The following is a 17,523-nucleotide window of genomic DNA, read 5'->3' on the forward strand; positions in this document are numbered from 1 at the left end:
CACTAGTTAAATGCTAGTTCTCTGAGCCTGGGAATTCTGAAACTCACTGAAGAGCCCTTTGCTGCCAGCTGTGCCATTTTATAGTGTTAATGGATAACTTGGGTGCTGTAGGCCAGAGGGGAAAATTAGGCCACCAGGAAACAAGCAACTTCAGGTTGCTCTAGGTTGTATTGGTAGAGGTGAAATGAAGAGCTCTCTAGCCTCTGTTTTCTTTGCTATGGTGATACTACAATGGGCTCTGGATGCTTGGGCAGAAATGGAATGACACATAAGTTGTCCTATGGAGGCATTTGGCTCAGCTCAGAAACATTTTTTTTTCTAAGATTTTTATTTATTTATTTGAGAGAGAGATAGAGAGAGAGAGAGAGAGAGAGAAAGCACACACAAGCAGGGGGGAGGGGCACACGGAGAGGGAGAAGCAGGCTCCCCTCCAAGCACAGAGACCAATGGCAGGGCTTGGTCCCAGCAACCTGAGATCATAACCTGAGCCAAAGTCAGATACTTAACCTACTGAGTTACCCAGGTGCCCTTCAGAAACATATTTTTAAAGATTAACAGAATATTTGCATCTTGAGGAGAATTGTGGCAGTCACATTAGGCTACAGGAAAGCCAAGTTTGGTCACAGGTATGACAGGGAAGAGCCTACTTTACCCTTTTCTCTCCTACCAGTACTTGGTTCCTGTCCCCAAAAGAGGCCAAGGTCAGGGCTGCTGCCCTGCTGGAGCCTCAATTCTATCTAAAAGATGACAGCTGCTTCCCACACCTCAGTCTGCATTTCCCATGTCCCTCCCAAGCCCTGGCCCAGGAAGAAACCTAACTGACTCTAGTTGGGCCAGCCGTGAGCACCACCAAGCAAGGTCTCTTCACCCAAGGATAGGGCTACTGCTGAACAGCTACCCGCTGTGGACTTATATTCCACCTGCCTTCAGAGCCATCACCCTCATACCTCCAGGGACTGCCCGTCCCTTCCAGCAGGGTATCTCCCAGGGTGCACCACCTGAAATGTCTGTACTTGCCTCATTGCAAAAATTCCCCTGCATTTGAGCCCCAGCCCGAGCCAGCTGCCTCTGCTTCCAGGGACCCTACTGAAAATCTAGATGCCCTGATGGCCTTTAGCTCTGATATAGGCTTCCTAGCATCTCCTCTGTGTGTGCCCCAATTAGGACATGGGGTGTTTGAGAGCAGAGGTCCTGCATGGGCTTTCTTGGAGCCTGCCTGATGCCTGGGAATAGGTTGAACTCCCTGGATGATCAGCTGATTGTCACCATGGGGCTTGGCTGGTGGCCAGCAATAGGTGCATGGAGAGTAGACTCTGATGGCCTGCGGGGACTGTCTGCTGAAGAGGCCAGGGTTAAAGATCACGCTGCTGTGAGGCTCTGCTAGCCAGGGCCATGGCAGCCATGTGGGAGTGGATATGCCTGGAGCCCAAGGACAAAGTCCTGTAATAAATTACTTGGGCCCAGACTGCTAGGCCATTTCCTCTTGGGGCCCTTCTGCCTCTTCCTCCTCTCCCTTACTCTCTGACAGGCCTAGAGCCCTGACAGTGCCTCCTTTCCCTGCTCTTTCAGAGTGCCTGGGGTGGAGGAGAAGGGAGTCAGTGAGACACCTGTCCCGAGAAGGTAAGGGAGAACCAGAGGTTTCTCTGCCCGCTGGATGCACCGGGACCTTTGGGATGGGACGGGGGGGTGAGGGAGTCACCTCTCAGGAGGGAGGTGGCTGGATAGAAGGTGGGAGGCACAGATCTGGGGAAGCACTGCAGGGCTCATCTGGAAACAAGGCAGGGCAGGCCTGTGAAGTAGAGAGCCAGAGATTGCTTTCAGGAGCTGGGAAACCAGGAACCCCAGCCCAGAAACCTGTTCTATCAGCACAGGGCTGGACTGAGGGGCCAAGGAAGGGGAGGAAAAGCTGCCCTGGCCCTCTGCTGTAGGAAGGCAGACTCACTGGCAGGGGGGATGGAGGGCCGGGGCTACTCTAGCCAGCAGGCTTCTCATAGCATAAGGACTCACCAAGGAATCATGAGACATGAGGGAGAGCCTGGGTGCCAATGCTGTGGCACCTGGCAGATGTCAGGTACACTATATGTGCCACCTTTCTGCATCCTCACAGCACACTGGTGATATTACCAGTGTGGACAAATATGTATGGACAAGTATGTATGGACAGCTGGGGTGCCACAGAAAGAAGCAGAGTTGAGACAGGACTCCAAAGCCCAGGCTTCTCTGTCTCCCCTGTGTACCTTCGGGGCCAACTGCAGACAATCGTGTTACTCACCTCTGAAAGACCAGGACCCCTGGTGAGGCAGGACCCTTCATCCCCAGCCTCAAAGCCTCCGGAGTGGAGGTGTTCGGTTGTGGAAACAGGGTGTCTGGGGGAAGGACTCCGCCGTTGGTTTCCATAAACTGCCTCACTTGGGCTGCCGGCATGGTGGGCATCCATCCCCATTTCACAGATAAGGAAATTTCAGATACAGGATTGGGAGGCTCTGGCGGCTGGCGGGTGTGGGACCCCATCCTAAATCTCCTAAATTGTGTGTGTTTATTTCCCCAAGACTGGCCTCCCTTGAAGCCATACTCTGTAACTCTAGACTTGAATTTTGTTCTAATCTATAAAATCCCTGAACTCTGTCTAAGATTTTAGTTGAAAAAAAAAAAATAGACCTCTGCATGCGGCCCTCCAGGCCTGGAGCACAAGCCCCAGTAAACTTAAGAAGCACTCAGCTCAATTGCACTCCCAGTAGGAGACCTTCTCGTTGCACAAGCTTTCGGGTGCCTCTTCCCAGAAGACCTGTCCAAGTGTGTCTTGGGCACTGCTGCATCCTCACTTGGGCATGGGGCCAGGCACTCTGAGTGTGCAGCTCTGTGGGGAGGTGACTCGGCAGGACGAACATTCCCAGTTACTTAGATGCATTTGTATCACTGTGTGTTGTTCATGTCTTCCATAGAGGCTCTCGCTTCTATGTTGTCATCAGGGCACATGACAAGCTGCAGGGAAGAAGAGCAAGAATTGTGTGTTTTTCATGAAAGATGACATGGAGATAGAGGAGGGTAAAATTTGACTCAGGCCGTTGGCTATGAGCAGCTTGAGACCACAGGCTGGATCTCCTCAAGATTTTTCTGTCCCCCACATCCACCCAGGGCATGGCAAAGAAGAGGCAAGATATGTTGAATGAAGGAATGGAATAGGTTAAGCTAGGAGTGAAGTCAAGTTTTCTATCCAATGCCATTTAGACTCTCTTGTCTACCTCCTCAATTAAGCAGTGTGTACCATGTTCCTTCACCACTGGGCAGGTAAGGCAAGTCTGTGCAAAAGAAAAGTGACCCAACCAGAAATGCAGGCCTGATAGGTATCAAGAGTTAGAGGAGGATATTGCTGGGGTGGAGGACAGGGTGGGAAGGGGGAAGGGTGACAGAGAAGGAGGCAGAGGGACAAATGCACGGCATAGGAAAGGATAGCTCGATGACAAGGTGGAGAGTTGGGATGTTCCAGGCTAAGGAAAGGACATCACATAGTTGCAGAGGAAAGAAAGTACAAGTCCAGCTTGGGCACTGCTGCCTCCTAGCAGAAACTGAGTGTGGGACTAGGGAAACAGTAGTTTCCATGTTGATAGAGATATTCTCTTCTGCATTGTCCAACACAGTAGCCAGTAGCCACACATGTGGCTACTGAGTACTTGAAGTGTGGCTGGGGTAACCAAGGAACTGAATATTCAATTTTTTAAAAAGGTTTTATTTATTTATTTGAGAGAGAGAGACAGACAGAGATAGTGAGAGAGAGCAGGAGCAGGGAGGAGAGGGAGAAGCAGACTCCCGCTGAGCAGGGAGCCTGACGCAGGGCTCGATCCCAGGACTCTGGGATCATGGCCTGAGCCAACGGCAGATGCATAATGGACTAAGCCACCCAGGCGCCTCTGAATTTTTAATTTTAACTAAAATGAATTTAAATGTAAGTAGCTACATATATCTAGTTGCTGCCACATTGGACAATCCAGTCCTAGAGAGTACAGCATGTCAGACCAAGGAGAGGGGTAAAGTGAAATAAACAAGAATTTCCCAGCCAGACAAGCATGTGTTCAAATCCCAACTCAGTCATCTACCAGGTGTGGGACCTGAAGCCTCAGTTTCTTCATCTGTCAAATGAGACCATATCACTCACCTTGTAGCATTGTTGTACAGATTAAATTAATGAACTGCTATTGGAAAACTCTCTGCATGGAGCCTGAGTACAGTCTGAGGCCCTGCTTTGTTCTGGGGCCTATGGACAGAATGTTTGTGGTAGGCAAAGGAACTATAGCGCTATGGAATAGACTGATACCCCCAGGCACACGTATCTGTAAATCTCTCTCACAGATCACCTGCCTTATACAAAAAGTAAACAAAAGACAGTCATTTGAGGCAAATTTCAGAGATACCTATAATGCAAAAGAATAAAAAAAATGAGAAAGCAAGATGAAGGGAAAATTAAGGTAGGAAAGTACAATTTGGCTAGAGAAAGGTTAGTAAAGGAAGGCTCAGTGTATTTTTAAAAGTAGCCACCAAGTTTACTCTGAGATTCCTGGTGGGCAATGCAAAAACAAAATACAAGCAGGGACAAGTTCAAACATGTCCTTGTTAAGAACAAACCAGTTTCTGAGAAGGAGCCCATCTTTCTTGATGGGATGCCATAAAGGGAATACCGAGCAAGGAAATACCATTGGTAAAAACAGTAAAGTCAAGAAGGCTTCTCAAGGGCCCTGTCTTCCAAGCTGCCTCTGGGCAGGCCAAAGGCACTCTGCCAAACCAAAGCTTGGGAGAAGCCAGTCTCTGGGTGAAGGTAAGCCATGAGTTCAGTACAGGACATGAATGCCCTTCCCAAGGACTGGCCAGGGTTTTCTGGGACCAAAGAAGGCAGGCGTTAGCTAGGATGGGTGAAGACAAAGTCAGGGAGCTTGCAAGGGGACACTTAAGCCAGGTCTGAGTGGGCCAGAGATGAGGTTGTAGAAGCGAGCAGGCACTTCACCTGTACCAGCAGGGAGCCCTAAAGCACCTGAATCCAGGTGTGTGTGTTAGGTGTGAGTGGGGGAGGGATAAACTTAGTTTAAGGGGTTCATCATACCACATTGTGGAGGAACAGGGCCCCGGCTGAATTCCCTGCAGCTGCACTGCCCCTCTGGAGGGGGAGCAGAGCCCTACTGGAAGGAAAAATTCTCCCACTAGAACCTCTTCATCGAGGCCATCCTGCCATCACTGACTTCCCCAGGAGGCTCTAGGAACGAGGCTCTAAGGAAGCAGGTCTCTTGGTGCTACATCAGCACACACTGCACGGTTTTGGACAGTGGGGGTAGCCAGGCCCTGTGCCCAATAGGGGAGGATGGGATGGAGGACTATAGTTTCACATCCTCAACCTGGACTTACCTGGGCAAAAGAGAAGGGATCCCTGGTGAGGACCCAAGAGCATCATGTCTCAGGGCCAGGGGTACCTCTCAGGGACATCTATCTCCTGAATTGCCAGTCACATGGTATTCATGGGAATACCCATGACCACACATGACCGTGACCCCACCAACATCATCCTAAATGCCAGGCAATGCTGTGTGGGGTGGGACTCCTTTTCAATGGAGGGTGTGTCGCTCTGGGCCCTGGGCTGCAGAGAGGGGCTGAGCCGTGCTGGCTGGATCAGAACACATGGAGAGGCTCAGAATCTGGGTTGACAGGGTCTATCCCTGCCCGGGCTGCTAAGCCCAGCACCAGGGAGAGCTCCCACCTCAGTAGTGCAGGGGTCAGCTCCTCCCATTCCTCCCTGTCATGAACTCGGTAGCTGATCCTTGCAGATGGTTGTACCGGTGAGAAAAGGGTAGGATTTCAGGCATCCAGGAAAGGCCATAGACAACAAAATAAGTAATAAAAATATATGGATATTGAAACGCCAAACATGACTGAAAGGAGAAACTTGTGAAGGAAAAGTCTTCCCCCACTTCCATCCCTCTACTCCTCACCCCAGTCCTCACCTCCCCAAAAAACCCCTGGTAACAGTTCAATATAATTACCTCTAAAAAAGATATATATCCATCTTTATATATATGTACCTTCTATATGTTTACACAAAAATTGCATAATACTATAAAATGTAACTTTTTTTTACATATTCATATATCAGCACATATATTAGATCAAACCATCTGAAACCACCAATATTGGACTATTTTGAGTGTCTGCAGTGGGATGGTCTAGCCAGGGCCCCTATCATCTGCTAGACTGGGCTGTCTTCCACTGAGTGGTGGTAGCCCTTCTGACCTATGCCCAACCGTGCAGCCGCTGTTCCCCTTGGGACAACAGATTCCACATCAGGGGCCCTCAGCTCTGGAGGATTTTGCTGGTGACATAGGGTAATTTCCAAGCCTCTCAGTCCCTCCCCCAGTCCGAGCCCCAGACAACTTTCTGCACCACTTCCATGGGCAATGCTTTCTCAGCCCTCCAGTGTAGCATCTCCCTCTAGACTAGCTTCCCATAGACCAGAGACTCAGTGTGGGTTTTGCTTCTCAGACTCCAGTCTCCTCCTGTATGTCCCATATACTACATGGCACACAGCCCCTTCTAGTCCCAGCAACATTTGGATTCTTTCCTCACTCACCTTTCAGCATTTTCTTACCACTTCTTCCATGCTCCAATTTAATGATGCCCAGAAGGCCATGACAGTGGTATGTGTAGCTTTAGACATCCTGCAGCTCTGAGAAGGACTTTGGGAACCAGTACCTCAACCTTCTCCCATCAGATGATTGTCACCCCCATTCTGGTGCCTGAAGTTAGGTAGACCCTGGGGCCAGTGCATGACACTGCCCCAGTGGGCTCAGCAACACACTGACCTGCCTTAGGGCTGGGCAAAGGCATCTGAGCTAAGAAGAGATCATCTCACTAACAAGAGGGAGGAACTTGTGAACACCCAGGGTTTTCCCTCAGAGGCAATGCCACATTGCTTTCCTGGGATAGGAAGATGTTTTCATCTTCCCGGTGGCCAACCATCCATCTACCCACCAACCCACTCATCCTTGCTTCCATTCTTTCAGCAAGAATATTGTGAGCCCCTACTGGAATGAGTAGGGCACAGTTCTGGTCTTAAGATTCTCACCAATGTGGGAGAGATACACATACTGACCATAAAAACAGGAGTAAGTGCTGAGAGAGGAAATTACAGCTGCACCATGAGAGGGTGCCTGTGTGTGGATACAGACATGAGTGCGTATGCGTTCCTGCTAAACTCACATCAGATCAAGTGCACAGACACCCAAGTGAGAGAGAATGTGGGCTATTTGGGGCACTGCATGAAATTTAGGGTACCCTGTGGGAGAAGAGGTGAGATATGAAGCGAAACGCCAGGCGGACCATGATCCTGAAGGACCTGACTGTGATAGAGAAATGGCACACCCTGGGGTGCCTGGTGCTCAGTCAGTTAAGCATCTGACTCTTGATTTCAGCTCAGGTCTTGATCTCAGGGCCCTGGGTTCAAGCCCCACACTGCAGCCTGAAACAGTGTGGAGCCTACTTAAAAACAAGCCAAAAAAAGATATGACACACTCCTAGTTGTGGAGAGGCATTATGTGCCAATTATTTGCATCTTTGTAAAGATCACTCAGTTGGTGGAATGAACAATAATTTTTAGAGAGACCAGAAGCAGCAAGTCTACCTGCGAGGCTTCTAGTCTCCCAGGGGAAGCATGACGGGGGATCAAGGGATGGGCAGGACAAGAGAGAGCCTCTAGTTTTTCCTTTCTTTCAATGCCTTTCATCTGGCTTTGGTAGTAGGGTAATGCTGGTCTCATAGTATGAGCTAGGAAGTGTTTTCTCTGCTTCTGTTTCCTGGGAGATATTATAGAAAATGAGTCTCATTTCTTCCTTAGATGTTTGGTGGAATTCACTGGTGAAACTATTCTAGGACTGGTGCTTTTTTTTTTTTTTTTTTGACAGGTTGTTAATTATTGATTCAATTTCTTTAATAGGTATAGGCTTATTCAGATCGTCTATTTCTTCTTGTGTGACTTCTTGCAGTTTTTGTCTTTCAGGGAATTGGTCTATTTCATCTAAGCTACCAAATTTGTAGGGATCTAATTGCTCATAATATTCCTTTTTTTATAATTTTAATGTCCATGAGATCAAGTTAATTATTCTTGAGATGTTCCTCTCTCATTTCTGGTATTACAAATTTTCATTTTCTCTCTTTTTTTCTTGGTTAACTTGGCTAGAGGTTTATCGTTTTATTGATTGTTTATTATTATGTAATGCCTGTTTTTATTCCACCTTGCCCTCTTAATTCTCCCTACACTGGAGCCTGCTCTGTCTGAAATAACTTTAGCTACTCCAGTTTTTTTTCTTTCTTCCTTTCTTTCAGAGCAGCAGTGGGGAGCCAGAGGCGGACAGTGCCCCTCTGCATCTTTCCAACCCATCTCTCACTGATTATGTGAGGCTGGGAGATGGACCAGCCTCTCTTGGGAGAACTGCTGGAAGCCAGGATTCAGATGAGAGTTGCTTTGCACTTTTATACAGACCCCTAAACTTTCCCAAAGCAGAGCCAGTAGGGCAAAGTGCATGGATTCTGGAGCTGGACAGAAGAACCCCCTTCTCCTCTGACCAGTTGAATAGTTTGGGCAAAGTTTCTATTTCTTGGCCTCTGTTGTTCTACCCATTAAATGGGGATAGCAGCATCTCCTCCTAGAGCAGTGTCTGCTCAGTGGGAAGTCCTCCCTGAGGGCAGCTGTTACCTGTTGGAATGTCAAGGTTTCTACCACCTAAATGGGAATAAACAGATTCCAAAGCGTGCCTGGCTGGCTCCACCTTAGCTGCAGGTGGGCCTACCTCTACAAGAGAAAAGAGTGGAAATGTGGCCCAAGTGTCAGCAGCCTCATGCCTGGGCACCATAATCCCCCAGGAGCCTCAGGAGTGCTTCCCAGGGAAGGGGGAAAGGGCATCCCAGGGAAGGGAATCCCAGAGTAGGGCTGGAGGCACAAACAAACATTTCGTGAGTGCTCCATGTGTGTCTCTGACCTCACAGAGACCCTGCAAAAGTCAAGCCGTTTCTTTTTCAGGGAGGAGCACGCTAAATCACTTGCAGGACCTGCTCTAGCTCACACAGCTGGTAGATGGCAGAGCCAAACTTACTGCCCTCCCCACCCACCCCCACCACCCACCACCTCCCCAAGTCCCTGAGGGGCAGGGGAAGGGGGCGGGTGGCTCAGGGCCCTGAGCATCAGTGGGAAGGTTGGGCTGCAGTGCCCCCAAGGACACCTTTCCTAGATTCTCAGCCTCTGTCTACCCACAAACATCCCAGCCCAGGAGAACGGGGACAAGACCAGGACAGGAGGTACCATGCTCCTCTGGGGTTAGAGAGAAAAATATAAGCTCAGACCTTAAAAAGGAATCTATAATCTGATTTTCCCTTTTGCACTGTGGGTACTCAACAAATGAGGAAGGTTTAGATTATCATTAAACATATAAATGCCCATACACTAAATTCAAATTGAAATAAGAAAATTCTTTGTCCACCAGGACAGAGTAACAAAAGGCTCTTTGTCACATTCACCTGCTGCCTACACAACTACTTTCCTCTTATCTCCCGTCTTACTCTGCTCAGCCCAAACATGCTGACCCCAACATCATTTGCACTTTTCCCTCTGACTTTGCAAAAGTTGCACCACCCTTGGGAATGGTCCTCCCTTCCTTCCACTGTGAGTTCTTATTCATCTTTTAAAGTCAGTGTCAAAGCCTCTCCAAAGGCTTCATTCACAGTTTCATTGAACAAGTATTTCCTGAGGGTGGGGGGGGCATGTGCCAGATGCAGTGAGCACAGTGATGAACAAAACAGATCCAGCTCGCCTCATGCTGCTCACTGCAGAGGATGGTGAAGTGCTCGTTCTCCATGTCAGGATAGCAGCAGGCAGGGCCACCCAGTCTCCCTTCCTGGCCTGCTGCAGCTAATCAGGCCTAACAGAGTGCTCCCAAAGCCCCCCAGGACGGTGGGGGAGCAACAAGGTCCTAGGGGCCCATTTGAAAGGAAGCAGTTCAGGGTTGGATTCCCAGCTGAGCTCCTAACTAACTGGGTCACCTTCCCTCTGTGGGGTCCCTTGTAAGAAATAGGGGAACACCTGTGTTTTGGGGGTGCTATGAGGTTTGGATAAAGTACATCACATGTCTCTAGCTACACTGGCTGCTTACCTCAGCAGTGCCCATGGTGTGTGGGTGATGATTGGTTTTCACGTATGTCTGAGCAGACAAAATTTGTGCTTCTGGAGGAGAGTGACGGTGTCTGAAGGATGTTCGAAACCACTCACACTCCTATGTCCAACCCAGTACTGAGTGCAAAATAGATGACCAATAAAGATGAGATAAGACAGAATAAACCAAGAAAGCATCTTCTCACACCTGGATGGGACTATGACTTACTCGTCCATGTCGTCAAGAGTCACTTCTTGAGCCAGAGCCAATGCTCGGTGCTCAGGGACATTCTTATGTACACACATGGCCCCTGCCCTCCGGGAGATCCAAGGCAGGGCCATGTGGACTGACGTTCTGCTTTCTCTCTGCATGCAGGCTGGGAGGAGCCGCTGCCTCAGGATGTTGGCCTTCAGGCTGGTAAGAATTGTATCTATTCCATCTAGGGTTTATGTGGGGAGTTCTAAAGGCTAACTCAAGTCACCCAGTGAGAAACAATGAGGGCCCACAAGGAAAACATCAGAGACAAGGGAACACGAGGAATAAGACAGATTATATTACCTAAAGAAAACGAATATGGCCAACCTCTGAGCCTGGGCAGATGACCACACTTGCACAGTAAGCCTTCACTTATATCTCAGGCTTAAATGTCTTGACAAAGTGATGTCTCTTTTGTAATCTCATTGCAACTGTTGCAGGGAGCTTACTCAGAGGGAATGGAAATCAAATACTGGGTCTGATTTCCACTTTGGGCTCTGCACCATCTTCCCTCAGCTCAACAGGCATACAAGTGCCTGCTGCATAGCAATGGCCAAGAGCTGGCTCCATGGGGGAAGGAAGCAAATGCTGAGACCCTGCCCTGCACTGGGGTTGGGATGCAGGGCACTTTCAGGCAGCTGGGGTGGTGCATGCAGGACAAGTGAACCTTGGGAGCTGGAGTAGCCCAACCCACCCTGAATTCCAGCCCAAACCCGGGAAATCCAGATGGCAGAAATTCCATTTTGGTAAGAAGATGCCCCAAATATTCTTCTGCCTACAAAGCCAGAAAGTAGCCATTGTCTCCTTCTGGCTGTTGGATCTACACTGCTGAATGGGGCAGCATCCCCCAGCCACCAAGGGCTCCTGAAACCAAGCCTCCCAACTATCTGAATCACAGAAGTGTGGCTAGCATTGTTTTTTTCAGAGAAGAGAAAGGCAGTTTTAGACTGGAGAGAGGACACACGGTCTCAAAATTCAAATTGCAAGGACTTTTAGTAATCAAAAACATTAGAACTTGGCACCATTTTGGAGCATGAGGAGCCCAAGCTGTAATGCAAAGCCAGGCTTATTTCACAAAGGAATACACTCCTGGGATGCACTAGTCCCAAGGGTCCCACTGGGAACATGACTAACTTCAAGCAGAGTTTAGAAAGATAACTCCTGGAGGCATATTATTCTCAGTCACAATTGTGGGCCTGTTCTGTCTTCTAAGATGGCAGGTTCCTTGGAAAGAGGGTAAAAATCTGATTCATCGGTGATCCCTTCAGTGGGTCCTAGTGATTTCTTGAATAAGGCGTGGAACCCTACTATGCTTATTTTTGATGTATCATCCATCTGGGCTGCTCCGTGCTGGGCACTATACAGGCTCCTGACCTGTGTTACATTCCATCTTCACAACAGCTCAGTGACGCTGCCCTGTTCAACAGATGAAGAAAACGATACTCAGAGAGGTTAAGTGACTTGCCCAAGCCCATGTAGCTCTGGAATGGAGAGTAGGGATGAGAACCCAGGTCTGTCTGACTTCAAAGGGGCTCTTAGTCTGCTCCGCAAAACTATACCATAACAAAATCCCATAACACATACAGACTGGGCGGCTTGAACAACAGAAACTTATTCCCTCACAGTCTTAGAGACTAGAAGTCCAATAACAAGGTCCCAGTAGAGTTAGTGTCTGGTGAGACCTCTCTGGCACGCACACAGGCACCTTCTCTCATGGTCTTCCTTCATTGCGCAAGCGCGCGCGCACACACACACACACACACACACACACACACACAGGGAAGAAGGGAGAGAGTGTGCGCTGGTGTCTCTTCCCCTTATAAAGACACCAATCCTACCAGGTTGCAGCTGTACCTCTTTGACCTCATTTAACCTTAATTATCTTCTTAAAGGCCCTATCTCCAAATACAGTTACATTGGGGGATAGAGCTTTGACAGATGAATTTGGGAAGGACACGATTCAGTCTATAACAGGCTTTAATGTTTATTCTAATCTCTATTAAGAAAATCCAAACATGTTGAATAACTACATCATGGAAAAAGTCTTTATTTTTTTGAAAGCAATTAGCAGCAGATCCCCTCCCCGCCGCTCCCTACTTCCTCTACCTCCTGCCAACTGGCCCCAGGTTTGTAAAGTCTTCTAATAGAATTAAAATGGGATTTGAGTTGGAGCAATCTGATTTTCACACTTTAGAAGTACACCCAGGCCAGGAGTGAGGTGGGGGTTTCTCCAGAAGCAGCTCAGGGTTCCTTTCTCAAAGAAAATGGCTAAGTTGCCATTCTGGGAAGCTCTGCCAATTGCTTGCTGTGTGACCTTGGCCAAGCTTTCCATTCTCTATACCTTAGTTTTATCATCTGTCAGATGATCGTGGGGCTGTCCGAGGCGTATCAGAACATCAGCAGTAGTGCCCTTTGTGACCTGATGATCCTTCCCAAGGGTGGGGAGACACAGCTACATGTTCTGAGATACAAAGACCACACTTGCTGCCCCTGTCACTTGACATCCACTCCCCCAGTCTTCCTCCAATCTGCTTCAACCTCCTCTTCCTGCCCTCTCAGGCTATCTTTCTGAGTCAGACCAGCCATGGTTCAAATCCCACACTACCACTTCCATCTTTGTGGTGAGATAAGAATAATGATACCATTGTTTGAGGGTTACACTGGGTCATTGGAAGTCACATATAATCCCAAACTTTGAAAAAAACTTTAGGACCACTAGATGTTCTGAATGCGTACAGTGGGGGAGAATGGTCTACGCAAAGGAAACAGAACATGCAAAGACCCAGAGGGAATCAGGCCATGGCCCATCTGGGAAAGTACCAGGAGTAGGTGGCAAGTGTCAGGACTAAATCTGCTCTGTATACAGAGGTGTCATGAGTCCCAAGTTGTACAGAGTTTTGCAAATGTGTCTGCTCCAAACTGGGATGTGCTGCTTGATCCAAGGACTTAGCATGAAAAAAAATGAAAAACATCTCACTAACAATTTTTACATTGCTTACCCACTTAAATGATGATATTTTGAATCTTTGGGGTTAAATAACAACACTCATAAAATTAATTTCACCCGTTTCTCTTTACATTTTAATGTAAATGTGACCACTTGAACATATTCAATTTCATGTGTGGTTTGAATTCAGTTACTATTGGAAGCCCTGGCCTGGACCACACACTAAGGATTTACAAATTGTGTGTTGTGTACAGCATTCCTTTCTGACAGCTGAGAGGATAGGATGAGGGGATTGGCCTGGATCACTTGCCCCACCTCTGAGGTGGAAGGGATGGTATTCCCCAAGAACTCCATGAACTGGGGAGAGAGGAGACCTCAAACAAAAGTGGAAGTCTTTTGAAGAAGGTGATTAGATCTTGCATTGCCAGTGTATTATTTCAACCATTAGATTTTCCCTGATTTTGGCTTTGGGGATTTCATCACAATGCATGTACACACAAGGTAGCTGACTTAAGGAGGAACATGCAGATAGATCTTTCTCTTTGCCATGATCACCGGCTCTCTACCCCCTACCCTACGGACAAGTGAAAAAAACCCAGAGCCTGGTGCTGCCACACATTCTGAGCCTCCCTAAGGCCCTGGGCAGAGCATGGTCTTTGGTCACATTAATGAAAACCCCATCTTCCTTCCAAATAAGGACTATGTTTACATACCTGTGGGCAGAGGGGCTGGAGACCCTTCAATACACAAGACTGGTTGGAAATATTTTGAAATTCAAAGCACCTCTCTGTTAGATTGGCTCAGTCCCAATGCAGGAAGCCATAAACATTTGTTTGCTTGATGATAGGTAAATCGATCATAACTTATCCTCAACATACTTTATCAGATGGGGAGGTGGCACAATGATGAGGCACCAGGAGACATTCCTGGGTAAAACAGGGTCTTTGGCACCAGCAGCAACCATGCCATCTGTCCCCATAGAAGGGACTGGCTTCTGGGGGTCTACTGATGGGCCTGTACTGGAACTTAGATCAGAGACCTGCTGTTTGAGATCCCTCGATGACCCATATGACTTTCCATTTATCGAAGTGCATGCAGACGCAGACCATTTCTAGGCTTGCCTCTTCCACTATGAGAAGAGAAAGACGTGGCAGGTGGGCACATGGTATCAGGGCACCATGACTGTTTTGGTGAGTAGGCCAACAGTCCACCCTCTTTAAAGACATTAGTGTGAAGGACCAGGTCTCTAGGAACCGGATTGTTCGTGGTTTTGGGTCTTTGAGCTCCCTTGTAGTAATTTCGGTCTCAGGCTGGGGCACTCCCACCTTCTCTCCAGCAAGAGCTCTTCCTGCCACTAGCTGTCTGGTATTTCCCAACCACGAAGAGCGCGAGGACTCTGAGAACTCCTGCAGATCTCCCTGCTCCCTGGAACTCCTCCTCTGTTCCTTACATCTCAGTAGAGGCTCCTACTTTCTTTGCAGCTAACAGCTGCTGCTATTTCTCTTCTTCATTCTTTTCCTGATTTGGCCGCTCTTGCACAGGTTTCCGTGCTGATAGAGGTCATGAGGAAGCTGTTTTCTGCTACCTGGTTTCTCATTTGTTTCTTAGGAGAGCTTTGGCTGAAGAGAGGGAAAAGAAATCGCATTCTTTGATATCTTCTTCCAGCCCACGTCGGGCTGACACCTCCTCACCCAGTCTGGATCAGAAATGGTGTCTCTCCTTTTCATCTCTGGTTAATGTCAAGTTTGCTGTCAGATGCCCATCTTCTACCTTTGACTTGTAATCTTCTCGCTGTGGTGAGCTGCCAGCTGTTTTAGCTGCACACTGCAATTCCATTCTCATTGTAAGAAAGCTTCTCCTGGGCCTCTGAGGGCTCTGGTGTGTTTTGTTTAGTTCACTTAGCTCAGTATGTTGCTCATGCTGGTTTTCTGTATCCTACAGCAACTGTTCCTTGCTTTAATTTAGTTTTCATTTTTATAAAGTCATATAGACACACCATTTAAAGAATTAGCCCCCCACTTCCTCTTCCTCAGAGGTGACTGCTATTGGACCTTCTAGTTGGTTCTTTGATATTTCCCTCTGTGTTTGGAAAGAACATGCCTGCTGTGCTACTTGAGTTTTCTTATTTAAGGCATCATCTATTATTGACTTCCCACCATGAAAGAAGACCTTAGCTCCTTGAGCCTACCCTCATCCTGGCACTCACAAGTATACTACCTGTGTCTTTGTCCTCCCCAAATTGTTAAACCTAGCTTTGATCAGAAATGCATACACAGTTTACTTTTTATATCTTAGTAAATGCTACTCCCAATTGAGCCTGTGTTGTACCCCTAGCACTGTACTTTCCTTTGCTAGATTTTATCATTATCTTTTTTCCACCTGTTCAGTTTTCTGTGTATTTATTATGCCTTTAACCCCCGGCTTTCTCCAACAACTGTCAGTCTACTCTCAAAATGTTCTGATTCATATGGAGTTCAGCCGGTCTCATCCTCAGAAGGAAATCTCTCCCAGTTGCTGACTTGCGATAGATCAACTGTATCTTCTATTTCTGAGGCATACATCTTGACATCATCTTGGGTCTCCTTCACAGCCACCTTGAATATGCTTTTCACCTCTCCTTTGTACTAAATCCCTTTGCCTGCAATTGAGGTCTTTCTCTTGGTTTATACTGTCATTTTGATCTAACAGATCCTGTAATACCTCTCTGAGAAAGGGTACATAGGAGGTAAATGGTTTTTTAACAACTTGCATGTCTAAATTATGTTTAGTCAAGTGTGAATGTCAGCTGGCATAGGATTCCATACTAGATAGAATTTTCCCTGAGAATTGTGAAGATGTTTACTCCATGTTGTTTTCTGGCTTCCAACATTGCTGTTGAGAAATCAGATACCATTCTAACTTTTGAGCCTTTGTATAAAGCTTATTTTTTCTTTCTGAAAACTATTGTGATTTTCTCTTTGCCTCAAGTATTTTGAAACTTCATGATCATATGTGTTGGTGTGGATCTATTTTCATTTCTTGTACTATCAGCTGAAGTTTTTTCCCCCATTTTTTTTTCTAGAAGGTTTATGGGAATAATACTGCATCTTCAAAAATGTTTGTTACCTTTATACTGGATTGACAATTTGGCTGGGTAAAAAAATTTTTTGATTTTTTTTTCTTTCTGGTAAAAAACACATAACATTAAATTTACCATGTTAACAATTTTTAAGCATATAGTTCAGTATTAAGTATATTCACATTCTTGTGCAACAGATCTGAGAAGTTTTTATCTTGCAAAGTTCAATTCAGTGCTTATTAAACACTGTTTTCTCTCCCTTCTCCTCCAGCCTTTGGCAACCATCTTTCTACTTTCTGTTTCTATGATTTTAACTACTTAAGATACTTCTTATGAATGGAATAATGCAGCATTTGTCCTTTCGTGACTGGCTTATCTCACTTAGCTTAATGTCCTACAGGTCTATCCACATTGTACCATACGGCAGGATTTCTTTCTTTTTTAAGGCTGCATGATATTCCATTGTATGTATATATCACATTTTGTTTATTTGCTCATCTTTCAATAGACCCTTGGGTTGCTTTCACATGTGGCTTTTGTGAATAATGCTGCAATGCATGGGACTACAAATATGTCTTCAAGATCTTTCTTTGAATTTCTTTGGATATATACTCAGAAGTGGGATTGCTGGGTCATAAGGTAGTTAGAGTTTTAATTTTTTGAGGAAACTCCATATTGTTTTCCCCAGTGGCTACATCAGTTTACAATTCTGCCAATAGCGTATAACAGTTCCATTGTTTCTGCATCCTCCCTAACACTTGTTGTTTTCTGCTGTTTTGATAGTGGTCATCCTAATGACCTAAATAGGTGGGTTGTTCTTTTCTTGAGATCTTTGTGGGAGTGGTTCAGCCCTTGAATAGGATTTGACTTTGTCCTGAATTTTCTCCTTATAAGTGAACTTATCTTTTTATCTGCCTACACCCCCCCAAATTTTTTTATTTTTATTTTTTAGTTCAATAACCTTTACTAGTCTGTGTCCTGGAGTTGATTTTTCTTTGTCATTATTTCCTGGGACCCAGTGTGCTTTCAATCCACAGATGCAAGGATTCCTTAATTTCTGGAAAGTTATTTTGAATTATATCTTT

The 17,523-nt window shown here is 46.7% G+C and overlaps 1 protein-coding gene across 1 annotated transcript in view; it reads left to right on the forward strand.

Moving 5' to 3' along the window:
* The first annotated feature begins 1,484 nt into the window (after nucleotides 1-1,484).
* Nucleotides 1,485-17,523, forward strand: part of MYO7B (myosin VIIB) — a 91,478-nt gene continuing 75,439 nt past the window's right edge. The window contains exons 1-2 of the mRNA XM_047722721.1: nucleotides 1,485-1,620; nucleotides 10,554-10,595. Of these exons, the coding sequence (XP_047578677.1) occupies nucleotides 10,578-10,595 (18 nt within the window). The 5' untranslated portion in view covers nucleotides 1,485-1,620; nucleotides 10,554-10,577. The remainder of the gene's footprint in view (nucleotides 1,621-10,553; nucleotides 10,596-17,523) is intronic.

The sequence above is a fragment of the Lutra lutra genome, chromosome 3 (assembly GCF_902655055.1).
Source record: "Lutra lutra chromosome 3, mLutLut1.2, whole genome shotgun sequence".
NCBI classification, from domain to species: domain Eukaryota; kingdom Metazoa; phylum Chordata; class Mammalia; order Carnivora; family Mustelidae; genus Lutra; species Lutra lutra.